The sequence below is a fragment of the Dendrobium catenatum genome, unplaced genomic scaffold, assembly GCF_001605985.2.
Source record: "Dendrobium catenatum unplaced genomic scaffold, ASM160598v2 original_scaffold_211366, whole genome shotgun sequence".
NCBI lineage: Eukaryota > Viridiplantae > Streptophyta > Magnoliopsida > Asparagales > Orchidaceae > Dendrobium > Dendrobium catenatum.
The window spans coordinates 929837-946701 of NW_021529777.1; the positions used below are offsets into that span (position 1 = coordinate 929837).

The 16865-nt window shown below is 34.6% G+C and overlaps 1 protein-coding gene across 2 annotated transcripts in view; it reads left to right on the forward strand.

The window, feature by feature from the left end:
• The window catches only part of LOC110092603 (SNARE-interacting protein KEULE-like), a 33037-nt gene extending 16691 nt beyond the window's left edge, over window positions 1-16346 (forward strand). Inside the window, exons 14-18 of one of the 2 annotated variants that reach the window (XM_028692482.1) lie at window positions 11939-12035; window positions 14323-14448; window positions 14533-14628; window positions 15920-16033; window positions 16137-16346. In XM_028692482.1, the coding sequence (XP_028548315.1) occupies window positions 11939-12035; window positions 14323-14448; window positions 14533-14628; window positions 15920-16033; window positions 16137-16331 (628 nt within the window). In that variant the 3' untranslated portion in view covers window positions 16332-16346. Of the gene's footprint in view, window positions 1-11938; window positions 12036-14322; window positions 14449-14532; window positions 14629-15919; window positions 16034-16133 lie in introns of both variants that reach the window. The other variant, XM_028692480.1, reaches the window with a different exon arrangement.
• Window positions 16347-16865: the final 519 nt, after the last annotated feature.

Here is a 16865-nt window from a genome sequence, read left to right on the forward strand (position 1 = left end):
CGATCACAACTAGAGCCTGCAAGTTCCCCAATAACTAAAAAAAATCTTGAGTAATGATTAATGAATAATATGATGCACTTGATAGGGCATAAAGTCTTCTATTAGCTAAGATTGACTTCACTGTGTCATTTTAAAAAAACATGTGGTGCCTTCAATCGTCTAAAAAGCCCCAGTTCTACATGGTTATCTTCGACGAAAACAACTCATTGGTATGGTCAAATTGGGTCAAGTAACTCTACCGACTAAGTAAAACAATATTCATGACAACGTATGACGATGAAACTATGGATTTTGATTTTTGTCATTATTCTCCTAGAGTTGTCAATAAATGAGCTGACCCCCCAACCTGTCCTTAAAAATTTAGGTTCGGGTTGACTCGTTTAATAAATAAGTTAGGTTCAGGTTGGATTTTTAGACCCTTTTTTTAAACAGGATGGGTTCGGGTTGACCCACAAACCCTCTTTTGACTTGAGAATGATATGTTTAATATCTTTTCTCCTTAATTTTTTTTAATTGTGGGTATAATCTTTTTATTTTTTTTATCAAACATTATGAAATTAATAGTTAATAAATTCTAGTTTTTTTACCAAAAATGGGTTTGGGCTGGGTTTGGGTCATTCGTGTTACTAAATAATCGGGTTTAGGTTAGTGTTTTTGACTCGTTAATTAAACAAATCTGGTTCATGTTGACTGGATTCGGATCGGATTCGAACTCGACAAGTCAACCCGTTTTAGCTCCTACATTCTCCCTCACAATTTGCTTTAAGTTTACTCTGGTATATTTTCTATCTTAAGTAAAAAATGTTATTTCTATACCCTTAGCATTTTTGCTTACAACGAGTAGCTTTAATCGAAAATTTTCTTTTGTCACCAAGAGGGGTTATTAATCATAGGCCCTTGTGCTTATGGAAAACTAGGAACTAGATTCTTCGGTCTTCAGAAAGTGAGGGAGAATTTTTTGTTTGGTGTCTCATCTGCTTTTTAATGTGCTTTCTAGAAAACCCAAAAAATGCAAAAATTCTTTTAGGAGAGCTAGAGCGAATTTTTGAAGCACATAATAGGGTGAATAAAATTTGTAGAAATAGAGTTCCTTAAAATAGATGTAACATCTGATGCAATACTTAATTGGGAAAACTATAGAATGAGAATTCTTAAAGCTATCTCCAAAAAGTTATGGTAAGGCTAATGATGATAATGATTTACACTATCTTTCTGTCTTTTGAGATTTAGTTTCCATTTTTTTATTGTTTGGTTGAGTATACCTGGAATAATGGTGACTATATGCCTAAGATGCTAAATATAATTTGAGTTCAGGGGCTTTCCCTGGTTAGAAGTTGTAAAATAAGTGCATGTTTTGGGTGGTTATAACTTTAATGAGGGGGAGAGGGGTAGGCATTTAATCTTATTTGTTCTAGTTTGATGTTTTTTTTACAAATTTTTTCCGTCTTTAGTTAAATCAATTTTTGTGCGGTAGGCGGGCCCATGATCATCAACAGTATTTTTGGTAGAGACGCCCTTCACTGGTTGTTGTAGGAAGGTTTCGCAGGACACGCTACCTCTGCTCCGTCCTATACTTCCATTGTGCTCAAGGTGTTGAGAATGTTTGATGCAACCAAAAGTTCCCAAAACAAATAGGAGAACCTTGGTCACAAAAAAAAAAATAAATACTTTCCTTATAACTTGAAATAAAATGACAAACAACACTTTAAACACTTTTAAACATAACAAAATACCACTTTATAACATAAAATGACACAAGATTAGAACATAAAACTAAACATAAAACAACTAAAGCTGCTTTTCCTGATCGAAAAGAAAGATACAAATGACGTCGAACTTGCGGAGAGAAGAAAGAGGTAAGAAGCCGAGACGAAGGAGAGGCATAGCTCGCAAGCTATCCTAGAAGAAGGAGAAGGAGATATATAGCTCGCAAGCTATCAAAGAAAACCCTTAGGTTTCTTCCAAAAATTCTAAAATCTCTTTTTAAGCACCAAAACATCTTATATTTATAAGAGAAAAGGGGCAGCCAAACAGTCCAAATTTCCTCCAACCTAACTAATCAAAACAAGGGAAAATAGAAGGCCAAGGGGCTGTCCAGGAGCAACACCCGAAGAGCGACACGGGGAACCGGAAAGGCAACCACGGGAGTCAGGAACGAGCACCACAGGGAACAGGAACAGGCAGCCAAGGGCGAAGGAACGGGCAACCAAGGGAACCGGAACAGACAACCAATGGGAATCAGAATAGGCAGCCACAAGGGGAACCGGAACAGGCAGCCAGGAAGGGAAAGAATCAGCCACGGGAAAGAGCCAAGGGGAGGAACCGAAGGGCCACCGCCCCTCCCCCCTACATCAATGTTCTTGCCTCATGGGTAAACTAGTGGGGTGAGTTGTTGAATAGGACTTAGCGAAGTTGTTGTACTCTTTAACATTGTTGTGATTGTTGGCGAGTTTTAGTAAGTCTGCCAACTTGGCTACTGTAAACTAAGTACCTACTTGAATGTCCCTTTTCTCTGGCCTTAGGTTAAAGTCGCTTGGGCAACAGCTAGTTTAAAAGTCTTTGATCGCTAGCATATCCTTTTGTAATCTGACATTGATGTTTCTCTGTTACTTGCTTGACTCCCATTACATATTTAGGAAAGCGTATGAGTTCTTCAGAGGTATTTGGGTGCTTACAAATTGCGTGAAGAAAATCATTTTGAACTCAACAAAGGATATGATAACGCCTAGTAGCAAGAACGAGCGCCACCAGAGAGCGGACACCTTGAAGGTGGTGAATAATAACTTATACTTCAGCATATCATTAATGTCCATTAGTGAGGTTGCCGACTTAAAGTATGCAATGTGGTTAGAGAGTCCGATCTTCCCTCGTATGACTCTAGGTGGGGCATATTGAACCTTGTTGGCATCCTCGTTTCTATGATATCCCTGGAGAATGCATTGTTCAATCATGGCTCTCAACTCTCCTGGGTGCGGGAGTCGATTTTTCCATTGCTGATGTGGTAGTTAGTCTCATTTGCAACGAGTGTCGATGCTAATGCCTTAACGCTAGATCTCCCTTTTGAAAACACTAAATTTGAGGATCCTTCAAATGCGCGCTCCCTTGGGGCCTCCCTCTGGTTCCACTTCAATGGCTTTTGGATAATTCTTCCTAGTCTTTCCTCCATCTCAATCAAATTGCGATTGATTGTGAAGTTTTGGTTCTTCATCTTCCCTTATGCTTCTTCATCTTGTTTCTTTGCTTCATGTAGTACTCCACTTCTGGTCACGGACATTGATTCGTAAATCATGCTTATCGCATCTAAGAGGATGTTGGATTCAAAATTATTCATGGGTGACACCTTTAGCCTATTGGTGAGTCTAGTTAAACATTGATGTAGACAAGGGGGGGGGGGGCAACTCATGTCCAAAATAAATCAATTTGACCTCCCTCGAGTTTACAAGCTCAATCAAAATTGAGCTGAAATTTTAGCTCATTTATGAGCTGGTCTTTAGTTCACTTATTGAACTAAGGGTTAGCTCATTATTAGCTAACATTTTAATTCATAGTTATCTTTTTATTAAATGTAATTTTTATTGTTTTTATGTCTTTAATTATGTTTGTCTCTTGGAATTCCAAACCGGACTTTGGAATTCCAAGAAGTGTTGTTTCCCATGCCGTGGCTCCTTGGCTTCCACGGTGGGCTACTGTTTTCCATGCCATAGCCCTTGGATTTTCGGCCGGCTGCTGGTTTTCCGAGCCTGGGGGTTTTCCCGTGGCTTTGGCGCCTTGGTTCCGTGCGGCCTCTTCGGCTCCCGTGGTGGCTCCTTCGGTTCTTGGGTTGGGCTGTTTTCCGTGAATGCATGGGGGGAATTTTCATGCTTGTGTGTGCTTGGATTCGTGTGTGAATTCAATGCCAAGTCTTTTCGTATTCTCTTCTCATACCTATATATATGAGATGGTTTGTTTTGTTTAAAAAATGAAATGAAATATTATTTATGGAAAAGCTATAACCTGCGGGTTTGCTTGGAAAAGCTTGCGAGCTTTGTCCGTCTTCTTTCTCATCCCCTCCGGAAATCTTGCGAGCTCTTTCCAACCTTTCTTCTCGGCTTCTAATCTCTTTCGTCTCTCCGCAAGTGCCACTCCACCTGTATCCTTCTTCTAATTGTGAAGCAATTTTAGGGTGTCATTTTGTTTGCTAGTCTTTTAAATTTTAAAGAGTTGTAAGTCTTTTATTTGTAAGTTTATTTTAGGTTTGAAATGTAAGAGTTTGTTCTAATATCTCTAAGTAATTCCTTCTTCTTGTGTCTCCTTTTCCTTTTTCATGTGGGTTCAAGAGATATAGGCCACCCTATATTTCCTGCCCGCATCATTTGGTATGAGAGCAAGTTAGGAAGTCCTAGGTTTTAGTTGTCAAGTCTTATTTTTGTTCGTCAAGTTTTAGATTTGGTTGGCAAGTTTTGTTTTGTCAAGTCAAGTCGTGTCATGAGTCTTATTGTGAGTCTAAGTTTTGGTTAAGATTTGGAGTCCTTTTTTGAGTCAAAAAAAGAAGAAGAAAAATAACAAAAAAATGGCTTCATTCATGGAGGAAAACAATCATGATAACCCTGATGTCCCTCTTCTGTTAGACAGTTGGATTCCTACAGATGGTGATTCAACAGATCCGCTTCAAGACCGATTATACAAGCTTCAATATCACATGCTCTTATGTGATCAAAAATTCGAGAAGTGGAAAAGATATCTACAACAATAGTTCGAGAAAGAACAAGAAGAAATTTTGAAGAAATTTGAAGATAAGATCAAAGAGCTGGATGCGCAGTATTCACCTCCTCAAGAGAACCAACAGCTAACTCATTGGTAGAAGAGTTCTCAAGAAGGGGAGTCTGATGTAGACAAAGGTGGGGGGTCAACTCATGTCCAAAATAAATCAATTTTGGCCTCCCTCGAGTTTACAAGCTCAATCAAAATTGAGCTTAAATTTTAGCTCATTTATGAGCTGATCTTTAGTTCACTTATTGAACTAATGGTTAGCTCATTATTAGCTAACATTTTAGTTCATAGTTATCTTTTTATTAAATGTAATTTTTATTATTTTTATGTCTTTAATTATGTTTGTCTCTTGAAATTCCAAACCGGCCTTTGGAATTCCAAGAAGTGTTGTTTCCCATGCTGTGGCTCCTTGGCTTCCACGGTGGGCTGCTGTTTTTCCGAGCCTGGGGGTTTTCCCGTGACTTTGGCGCCTTGGTTTCGTGTGGCCTCTTCGGCTCCCGTGGTGTCTCCTTCGGTTCCTGGGTTGGGTTGTTTTCCGTGAATGCATGGGGGGGATTTCCATGCTTGTGTGTGCTTGGATTCGTGTGTGAATTAAATGCCAAGTCTTTTCATATTCTCTTCTCATACCTATATATATGAGATGGTTTGTATTGTTTAAAAAATGAAATGAAATGTTATTTTTTGAAAAACTATAACCTGCGGGTTTGCTTGGAAAAGCTTGCGAGCTTTGTACGTCTTCTTTCTCATCCCCTCCGGAAATCTTGCGAGCTCTTTCCAACCTTTCTTCTCGGCTTCTAATCTCTTTTGTCTCTCCGCAAGTGCCACTCCACCTGTATCCTTCTTCTAATTATGAAGCAATTTTAGGGTGTCATTTTGTTTGCTAGTCGTTTAAATTTTAAAGAGTTGTAAGTCTTTTATTTCTAAGTTTATTTTAGGTTTGAAATGTAAGAGTTTGTTCTAATATCTCTAAGTAATTCCTTCTTCTTGTGTCTCCTTTTCCTTTTCCATGTGGGTTCAAGAGATATAGGCCCCCCTATATTTCCTGCCCGCATCAAACATGTAGAGCAAAGGAAGAGAAGGATGTGTGGGTGAGTAATGAGAAAAGCTCTGTAATCAATTATTTTCTGTAAATAGTAAAAAAGTCATAATATGCATAATATTAGTCAAGTTCCAAAAATGCTTTTATAGATTTGAGAGGGTTACATAAGAGGATACGCCTGAGGAATAATTGAATAAATATATAATTTGGCTTCTACGGACATGTGGCTAGTCATCTCTGACGTGGCTTTAATTGCCTTTAGCGAGTACAAAAAGTGCTCTTGATGTGTGTCTCTTGGATGAAGTTCCTCGGGTGAGTATCTCGAGCAAGTTTTTTTTTTATATTTGGGAATAAGCATGATTGAAGAGACTATTACTATAGGGTTGGTGAATATCTCTTATAATTTGGACTAGGGGTTCCCTACAAGAGGTGAGTTGCCTTGACTGTGGTGAATCCTTCTTTTAAGGTGAGTTCCTCATGAGGTGGGTACCTTCATAAGTCGATGTCTATTGAGGCAAGTTTCTCGCTAGGTCAAACTTGTTCGGGGTGTGTTTTGATGAGAAATTTTTTTATCCTTAATGGACTTGAAATATTTTGTGTTCTAATATAATATAAAATATAATACATTATTTTAAAGGATAAAAGTGTTATTTCATTATAGACTCAATAATCAAAATTATATTTTATTTTCATATGCATAGATATTTTTCCTTGCACAATTTATATGATTGAATATAGTTTATTTTATTTGGGATGCATGTTCTCCATAAGGATAAGCCGCTATGGTTAATTACATTCTAAGGATTTTGGCCTTTAAGAAAACTTTAGTTTAAATTAATAATTTATATTTGTTTATCAAAATATTGAATAATATTTTTAATAATTTTAAAAAATTCATTCCAAAGATTTAACTTAAAATTATTAAGTAGAAGTCATAGGAAGAAACTAGGAATGTTTGATTATAAGAAACTTAAAGATATTCGATACAATCTTATATATTGGATTTTATATTTGAGGTTAAATTTATGTTTAAGTTGATCAATTTGATTTAAAAGGTTAGGCTTCTATTCCAATAATATAAGATTGAGGAAATGGCTAGGAAGGTGAGGATTTATGATGTAACTAAAAAAATATTAGTTTTAGATATTAGATTTAGATTTATGATGTGAACCATCGGTAAATAGTATCTCAAACTTAAATCTTCCAAAATGCAAGAATTTTCAAACTTAGAACCTTGCATAAAGTTAAGTCACCTCTATTTTTACAATCTTGCCTTGGAAGGACAGCCAACTCATTCCACTTAAGCATTTTTAAATTATGCATTCCTGGTCTCAATGTATATACATCAGGCTTGTTGTGTGATAGAAAAGTCCCCCTCAAACTAAAGGGAAGATTCTATAATATGGTGGTGAGACCTGCAATGTTGTATGGTGCAGAATGTTGGCCATTAAAAGATAAGCATAATATTAAGTTAAGTGTTGTAGAAATGAGGATGCTCAGATTGATGAGTGGCTTTACTCTTAAAGAGAAGATATGAATTGGGCATATACGTGAAAAGGTTAGAGTTGCTCCAGTGGAAGATAGAGAGAGTTGCCTTAGATGGTTTGGTCACATAAAACGGTGGCCTTCCGATGACCCGGTTAGGAAAGTAGATGTATCAGATTGGACTTATGTTAAAATAGGTAGAGATAAACCTAATAAAACTTGGTTAGAAAATATTAGAAATGACCTTTATTTATTAGGAGAATTTGACTATTAACATTAACACAATGGAGAAAAAAGATTCATGTAGCCTACCCCACATAGTGGGATAAAAAGCTTGCTGGTATTGTTGTTGTAAAGAGGATTTATAGCTTAACGGCTTAAGCTAAGATGTATGACCGTAAGGAAATGTATATATTGACTCATGATATAGTTTTTTAGTTATCTAATCCTTGATGGATTATTCTAATTTCTTTGTGTGACTTATAAGGTTATACATGTGATATTTGTTAGTTAAACACGGGTTTGTTTATTATTTATGAGCATATCCTTATGGATAAGTAATTAGTCAAATACTAATTTACATACTAAATTTTATAAGGAGGTTTTGTATTTCATTTTAGTTTTAAACTAGTTTGCTTATTTTTGTATAAGCTATGCAAGTATATTTGAAAATATTATTCTATGATGGATTTTAAGGTTATTTATTCTTTTAATAAGTAGAAAACATAACTTTGTATGAGCTTACTGCATAAAATCTCCAAGCCCACCCTCAAGCAAAATAACAAAAGAAATCTAAGAAAAATATGCAATTTTAATATGTTCTCAAAATAAAAACTAGACACTCACAGTAATCAACCACAAAATAATATTGATATTATTTTATAACCAGCAAAGTAAAAAAAGACAACTGAGTTGCTTGTCTTGTACAACTCGATTGAATTTTCAAATGCGGCATGTAAGTCTTCAAACTTTGACTTTTGATGCATCGAAGCTCACTTCGAAGCTCAGCTTTTTGGTTTAACATTCCCTTTGTTATATCTCAAATGCCTATATGATTTCTTAAAACTATGGATGAATTAAACTTATAAAAATAAAATAAAATTATTCTTTCCTACAAAATTAAGAATTAAAAAGCATATAATATATGTTCAACATCACAACACAGATTGCTTAGCACTATAGTGCTAAGCTGATTTTTGTAACCTGTTATTCATGTCTATTAAGGTTATAGTGTATGAGAAAATATTATTATATAATTTTTTAATTTATTTACCTCATTTGGGCATGGCCACATGCACCAAAAAAAGGTAGATATTTCTATTTTAACAATTAAGGGCACTTACTCACAACACATATAATTAATTAAACAGCAATTTCACTGTAAGCATTACAACCATTGCGCAGAAAAAGAAATCCCAGTCCTATGATGCGTAAGGGGCTGTGCATATAGTGTGTACTTGATCGTGTGGCTGTCACACTATTATTAAATGTATTGTGTTATTCTGGAAAAGAAGAAGAGTTAATTTTAATACAGGGGTAGTTTTACTTAAATTTATTTATGATTTAAAATTTTTATTTGAATTTTAATTTAGTTTCATATTTTTGAAGGTTTCAAAATATCCATTGAATAATAACTGTTTGTTTTGAGATAATTCTATCATTCATGATATCATGAGATTGATAGCATGGGCATTCTACCTTTTATGGTGGATTGACACATCATTGCATCAAAAGAAACATACGTATTTTTTAAGAATTTTAATAAATTATCTTAGTATTTGGATAAGAGTGAAATTTGCTTAATTGAGTAAGACAAACATAAGGGTTTCACTAGGAGTTTAGTGGAATTTATCTAATTGGGTAAGTTGAATTCCAAGATAATAGACTTTTAAAAAGACAAAAAGCTTAATTTAATTTAATTAGGATGAATGAGATAATTCACCATTTTCTCTAAAGGCCATCTAGAGGTTGAGTATTAATACGAAAGTTCACGTACTTAAATGGGTCAAATATATAGGCCTAAAAACCTTGGTTTTTAGGTTGATAGAGAAAGGTACTTGCTTTTTTGGGGTAAGCAAGTAAAGTTAAGACTTGGTCTATAGCTTTGCAGCTCAAAATCAAGACAAAAGATCTAAGAATTTTGGATTTAAGGGAAATCATCCACTCATTCTGATTGAGTACATAATCTTTAGCTTTGAGGCCAAACAGGAGGAAAGAACACACGTTTGATTTGGGTCTAATAGAGGACTATTTGGATATGGTCCTATGTTGGAAAATGAGTTTATTCACTTAGTTTTGGATCCAAGCAAATGAAGATAAATGTTCCAGTAACTTTTGGGGCTAAAAAAACATGAAAGGTCCTATAGCTTTTGAGGTTAAGAGATATGGATTTTTATGTACCTTTTGTTTCATATAACATGATTGGAATATTTATTTGAATTGAGTTCAATGAAGTGTAACAAGAAATATGATTTTTTTGCTTTCTCCTATCAAATTCTTTTGCTAATCTATGTGAAATAGTATTTAAGGTCACCATTTCAAAATTTTAATGGCTCAAGCATCCTAGGTAAATAAAATAATTGAGGATTATTAAGTGAGAGAGATTACTAATATCATGTTTCGTACTGTTTCCGGTGGAATACTTAGTCCTCAAATGGCATTCAATCATCGCAATTGATGATTGAATCATTGGTGGCGTGGATTGGTTGTACCCATAGTTTTGTAGGTAGCTAGATGATGTATGCAACTTGAAACAAAAACACGAAGAGAGAACAAAAAAATTCAAGACTAGCTCTTTAGAAATTTAAGACACCACTTGGAGAACAAAATAGGCTAAATAAACAACTAAATTTCAGAATAGAAAATAAATGATCATCCAACAAAGCCAAAGCAAAAGAAAGTTAACAAAAGAAACAAACTAAAACAAATAAAAGCTATCCTCGCTATCCTCAGAACATCCTACTAGAGGACTCCTCACATGCACCGATTGTAGGAATATATATTAAAATAAGGTTTAGATATGCAAACCAAAGGGTCCACCACTGCAAAGGGGTCCAACGTCCTACCAAACCCCTCCAGCAAATGCCACCAAAACAGCCAACAAATCCACTAAAACAGCCAACAAACTTTACCAACGGAACTAGAAGAAAGATACAGGTGGAGTGGAACTTGCGGAGAGACGAAGAGATTAGAAGGCCGATAAGAAAGGTTGGAAAGAGCGCAGGAATTTCCGGAGGGATGAGAAAGAAGACGGACAAAGCTCGCAAGCTTTTTCCAATAACCCGCAGGTCAATAGCAATTTGCTCACAATAATTCACTCCCAATTCTCTTCAAAGCATCTCATATATATATGGAAAGAGGGAACTAAACAGCCCAAGATTAACTTTTATTCTACCATAAATGGAGACTTGAAAAGCCAACAGGATTTAGTCAGCAATTTCCAAATGTCACAGACGCAGTAAGTCATGGCTCAAGCACAGGAAACCAGCAGTTTTTTCACAAGTTCCAAAAGGTAAGTTCAATTCACGGTAAAAAAGGGACCACAGCAATAAATTAGGTAGTAAACCAAAGGGACAGCAGGAAACCAAATAAAACCATGGGAGAAATCCAGCAGATAACCGCACCATCCCAAGAGTCATCAAGGAGATGAAAGGGCAAGATCCACTCATCAAATCTTGTTCCAATTTTCTTTAATTTCAAAGCTAAACATTAGCTCATAATGAGCTACACCTCCACAAGATATTAATGAGCTGGCACCACTAGAATTTCAACAGCTAATTCTCAAACCGAAAACAGCCAAGGCCCTCTTGAAACCAAAAAACAACCCAAAGGACAAGGTGGACCCCAAAGCCAGCAAACCCAAGGTAAGCATAACCCAAACCTTTTCCTACCATGATCATTGGATTTACCACCATCATTGGATAGCATAAAAATAAAACAAAAAATAGAAAATACAACTAATATTGTTCAAAACAAAAATAATGCAAAAAAAATCTAAATGCATCACTAGACCTTTGGCTATAAAGCCTTGGTTGCACCTTATTCATCACTTTGGGCTTTTGTAGTAGTTGGTTGCTTGATGTTGTCCTAAACAGATAAGTAATTGCTCTTCTCCTAAACAGACAAGTGGTTGCTCTACCTTCTATTGCTTATGCCTTTTTTGTCATGTTGTCATCTCTCAAAAAACAAGCATATGCATATAGATGCGACAAATATGCATGTGCTTAAAGTGCTCATTGAAAATGGAGATACACTTGTAAGATAATTTTTCATGCGAAACATTGCGTAAGAGCAAATCAGAGTCAGTTAATAGTCACACCTGCAGTGCAAACAAAATCATACATGCATGTAAAGATAGCATTTTTTTTCTGATATTTTGGTTTACACTACAGTCGAAGTCCTGTATTGCGTTAATTCTTGTAAAACGCTCTTAGTGAAATCCTTGTAAATTTTGTGCAAGCATTTGGACTGTAATTGAGATGACACACCGCTAATTGTTAACCTTACGGTTGGATTTTTTGAAGAATGGATGCACTACATGCATCTTAATAATAGTCCAAAAAGTAATTTCTCCCAGCCGATACTACCAACCTTTTTATACATAAATTTGAAGCATGCTTGAATGGATATTATGTGCTGCATATTTCTCACCCAAGTTTTATGCAGAGATGGTGGCGAACTGTCAACTAGGGATTTGCAAAAAATGGTTCAAGCATTGCCACAATACAGTGAGCAGATCGATAAGCTTTCTCTTCATGTTGAGGTTCAGTTTGTTCTGTAACTGTTAGATAATGTCGATCATTTGCAAATATTTTGTATATTGTGAAGTGGCATTTGTTGGACATATGGTTATCATTCTTTTCTGCACTAGTTTGTCTATCCTTCTAATTTAAACCCAATAATTTATTTAAAATCAGTATGTTCATGTTTATTTTTTTCTATTTTTAACCATTTGATTGCAAAAGTAATGTTTTTCTTTAATTGAATAAGTTTCAACTTTCCGTATTGTTGACACTTTTGAATCAATATTTGCTATATTTATTATATCTTATGCTTTCAAACAAGACAATCCTTTGTATTAACTAGTTTTGGAAGTTTACCAGAAAAATTCAAGGCTTTCAGATATAAATTTGAGTTGATCACTGTTTTATGATTGAACATTTCATTTGCCTAAATTTGGGTTGTAAGCCAGTTATTTACATATAAGCATTCCTTGATCCCTCTGTTAATTCGATATAAGCCAAATATGCATACGAAAGTGGGAGATGCATGGTTCAATTTTTTTAGGCAATGGTATTATTATTATGTTAGGATGAAAACAATGGTAATATTTTTGCATCTTTCACAGGTGCATCTTGAACTAATTCATACATGATCATCATCACAACCACCATCATGTCTCTCCCTCTTTTTGCATCTCTCTCTCTCTCTCTCTCTCTCTCTCTCTCTCTTTCTCTTGCTCTTGCAAGCATGGATCTGAGTTCCTATATATTATCATATGTTGTTTGCTCTGTGACATGAATGTTTAGAGGGCTAGATTTATGCAGCCTTACCACTACATTAGTGGAAAAGTTTCTTCAATTATTCAAACCCTTAACTTTTAGTTCACAATAAAGTCAACCTAGCCAATCCTCTAAACTCACCCTCCATGAAGATGCCCAAAGCATATGGATGCTTATCTTAAACTAAAAACTTTAGACTCTATGATTGACCTCTCCAATTTAAGCTTTCCTTCGATTCCCTTTCTAGTCGTATCAACAAGAAAAATATCATTAGCAACACCAGGGTGCATCCTCTTGCAAATATCTAGTAAGAATATCCATAATTAAAAGTAAAAAGATATGTGCTTAAAGTTGATCCTTGATGTAATCCAACTAAAATCGAAAAGTACTTGGTCAAACCACTTTGTGTTTGAACACAAGCAATTGCTCCTGCATACATTTCCTTAATGACTTGAATATAAGTATTATTAACTCCTTTCTTTTCTAGAACTCTTCATAGAACTTCTCTTGAAATTTTATTATATGCTTTGTCTAAATCAATAAATATCATATGTAAATCCTCAATTTTCTCTCTATACTTCTCCATTAAACCTCTCAATAAATTTACAAAAAGGAAATAAAAGTATATAGATGTTCATCTAGCTTTTGTTTAAAATTACTTGAGATTCATCTAGTTTGATCAAGAATTCAAGAACAAAGTTCACTTTTCAAGGATGTTTAATTTTTTCAAGTGTATCTAAAGTTAAATGCTTTTGTGGATGTATTACATGTTATGTTTGGAGTTTATTTTTTATCCTACAAAGAAAACGTGTTGCACAGACTTAGTTGCTGGTTGACCTTGTCATAATCAAATCCTAGAAAAGCCATAACAAAGTTTGTAGTGACGACAACAGGATGTAGTATCAAATGAGTGAACTTGTATAAAATTCTGCTTCTTTTGTACATTTATCTTCTGTACTGTTTTTTTTTTCTTGCTCATGGTAATTGCATTGAGTTTTATCTATTTCCCAACATTGCAAATGGTGATGTTTATCCTCTTCATCTCTATCCATAGGAAAGTGCCCATTCTTCTTCTTTTGGATGTGTTCCTAGTGGGATAGATTTCACTACTTAGAACTATAATAGCAGACCATCTAGTTCTCCCTCTCTCCCTACCTCCTTCGTCACACTTTATCTTTGTTGTGGAGATTTTTTTTTCATAATTCTCAGTGCCTTTTACACTCAAACCGCTACTATTTTCTGTAAAATGCTTTCATTGTCTTATCTGTGACTTATCGCAACTTATTCATGGTGAATAAAAAAGTGTTTGGTGTATTGAATTGTTTGCCTTGAACGAGATTTGATCTCTTATGTTATTCAAGTTGCCTCCTGAATCAATGAAAAGTATGCAAGTTTTTTTTAATCTTCAGAGGAGTTTCTGTTCTTTTCTTCTGAAAATTTTTTGTAATCTTCCCCAATTGTGAGACTAATTATGTTAGCTAGATAAACTTTTTGAACAATTTGAACTTTAATGATATATTGAAAGAAAATAACGCCTATCATATGCAGATAGCAGGGAAGATTAACAAAGTGATTAGGGAAGTTGGACTTCGAGAACTGGGACAACTGGAACAGGATCTTGTCTTTGGAGATGCTGGGACCAAAGACCTGATCAATTTCTTACGGACAAATCAGGTTATCAGAGTAATTTTAATATGAACTAAGGTTTTGCAACCACTTTTTATATTATTTGACGTGTAAATTAGCTTTATTGCACAGAATGTGACTCATGAAAATAAGCTTCGATTATTGATGATTTTTGCGGCTATATATCCAGAGAAGTTTGAAGGTGATAAAGGGGAGAAGTTGATGCAGGTTGTTTGTCAAACTCGAAGCATTTTAAGCTACATGATGCATATATATATTCTACTTGCAATGAGAATAAGATCTATACTTCAGTCTGTTTTAGTCCTTTCTGACAAGTATTTCTTCATATTAATTGTCAATTCGTTCATAGGTTATACCTGACAGCATTACTTGGTCCATATTTGCCAGGCTTTGCTTATTTGTGCAGTCTTTCTGATTTTCATTATTTGCTAGAACTGTATTTTTCCTATTTTCAATTTATACCTGCATGTATTTTGTACATCTATCATTTTGATTATGTGCATCAATGTTTTGTAAGTTGTATTTTTTAGCCTGCTCTAAACTTAATGTATTTTTTCAGACTGAGATGAGACACATCCCTAGCTGTGCCCCATTTTTATTAATTTTAGTAAGAATATTCTCTTTGCCGTTTTTAATAACATATCAAAAAGAAGAATGTAGTTTCTTTGTTAAAATATCCAATTTCATATATTTGTCATATAATATTTTCTTTGTTCAAGTAGAATCTCTATGGAATTAATCGTAGTTCCTTTTTGTTAGTTGAATTGTGGTTTTTGAAACCTTTTCCAAATCATTTAAAATGAAGGCGCCAAATTTGTCATGATACAAGTTAAGTCTCATGAAAATAGTGTAGCATGACTACTTTACAAAATTTTAATCTGTTTCAATATGGGAGTGGCTACTATATTTTCAAAATTTAAACTTTTATAATGAACTTACTGCTAAGTATCCGATAAAAGTCATACTCTTCTAATATTGTTCATTATGATATGTTGAGAGAAATTGAAGCCATAAAATTGATGAATTTAAAAGAAAATCTCTGGAACAAGTTGAACTGTAGGTTTTATCATGGCTTAGCTCTCAAACTTTTTGTTCTTAAAAAACAGAATTCTCTCTTTTATTTTACTTTTTTGTCTTAGAATATTGCATGGGATCCATCTCGAAACATATACTTCGTCTTCGAGATTCTTATTGAAATAATAATGAAGGTGACCAAAATAATGTCTTGATGCTTTTCAAGAAAGTTATTGAAATAATACTGATGGTGACCAATATAGTGTCTTGATGCATTTGAAGCAATTTGTTCTACATCTTAAAAAATTTTGAAGTTTACCCTTTGAAGGTTCGCTGTTGTTTCTGGCTGCGTCTACACTTTTCTCCCAAGAAATGTCTTTTGCACAAAAACAAATTCTAGGAGCCAATTAATTAAGCTTCTTTGGAATCTGTTGTTGGTTTGCTTAAAGCAGATTCATGAGAAAGAAATTTTTTTTTTTTTCAGTTGGCAAGATTATCACCTGATGACATGAATGCTGTTTATAACATGAGATACTTGGCATTACCTGATCCCAAAAAGACATCAGGAGGCTTTTCACTCAAGTTCGAGGTTCATAAAGTAAGCACTTTTTTGGCCTCATTGTTAACTTTCTTAGGTTTCTGTTCCATATGTAGCTATCACGTTTGACTAATCATCGCTTGATATTGTTGGCTAATAGAAGAAACAAGCAGCTAGGAAAGAAAGGAGTGATGAAGAAGAGACTTGGCAACTTTCACGGTTTTACCCCGTTCTAGAGGTACTCAATGCACTTATATTCATGTTTATTGTCTATCATGAAATAATATCTAGACTTCTTCAGGTGCATATTCATTCTTTTAGTTATTTGAAAATAGTTTTAATGGCTTTTTCTTCTTAGTTATACATGACATAAGTTTTCAAATAGTTGGGTTTAAGTGGTGTTTGTGGTGTAGATCACCTGTCTGATTGTTTTTGATGCAATCAAAAATTTGGGAGAGGGATCCAAATTTTTTATCACAAAAAAAGAAACTCTTTCTAGAGAATAAAAGATTACAAGAACTCACAAAAATTAGACTAATTAGACAAATAAACTAAAACACCATTTTTCATATTATAAAAAGACTTACAAACAACTTGAACACTTGCAAACGACTCAAATGACACTTACAAGACACCCTATAGTTGCTTCACATAGAGAAGAAGGATACAATGGAATGGCACTTGCGGATAGACGAAAGAGGTTAGAAGCCAAGACGAAGGTTGGAAAGAGCTCGCAAGATTTTCATAGGAGGAGGGGAAGAAGATTGGAAAGAGCCCGCAGGATTTCCAAAGTAAAAACCTCTCAGGTTTTTGTTCCAAAAATCACATCATATCACTCACATAACATCTCTAAAACAGCCACAAACATTTTCTATTTATAGACCAAAGAAAG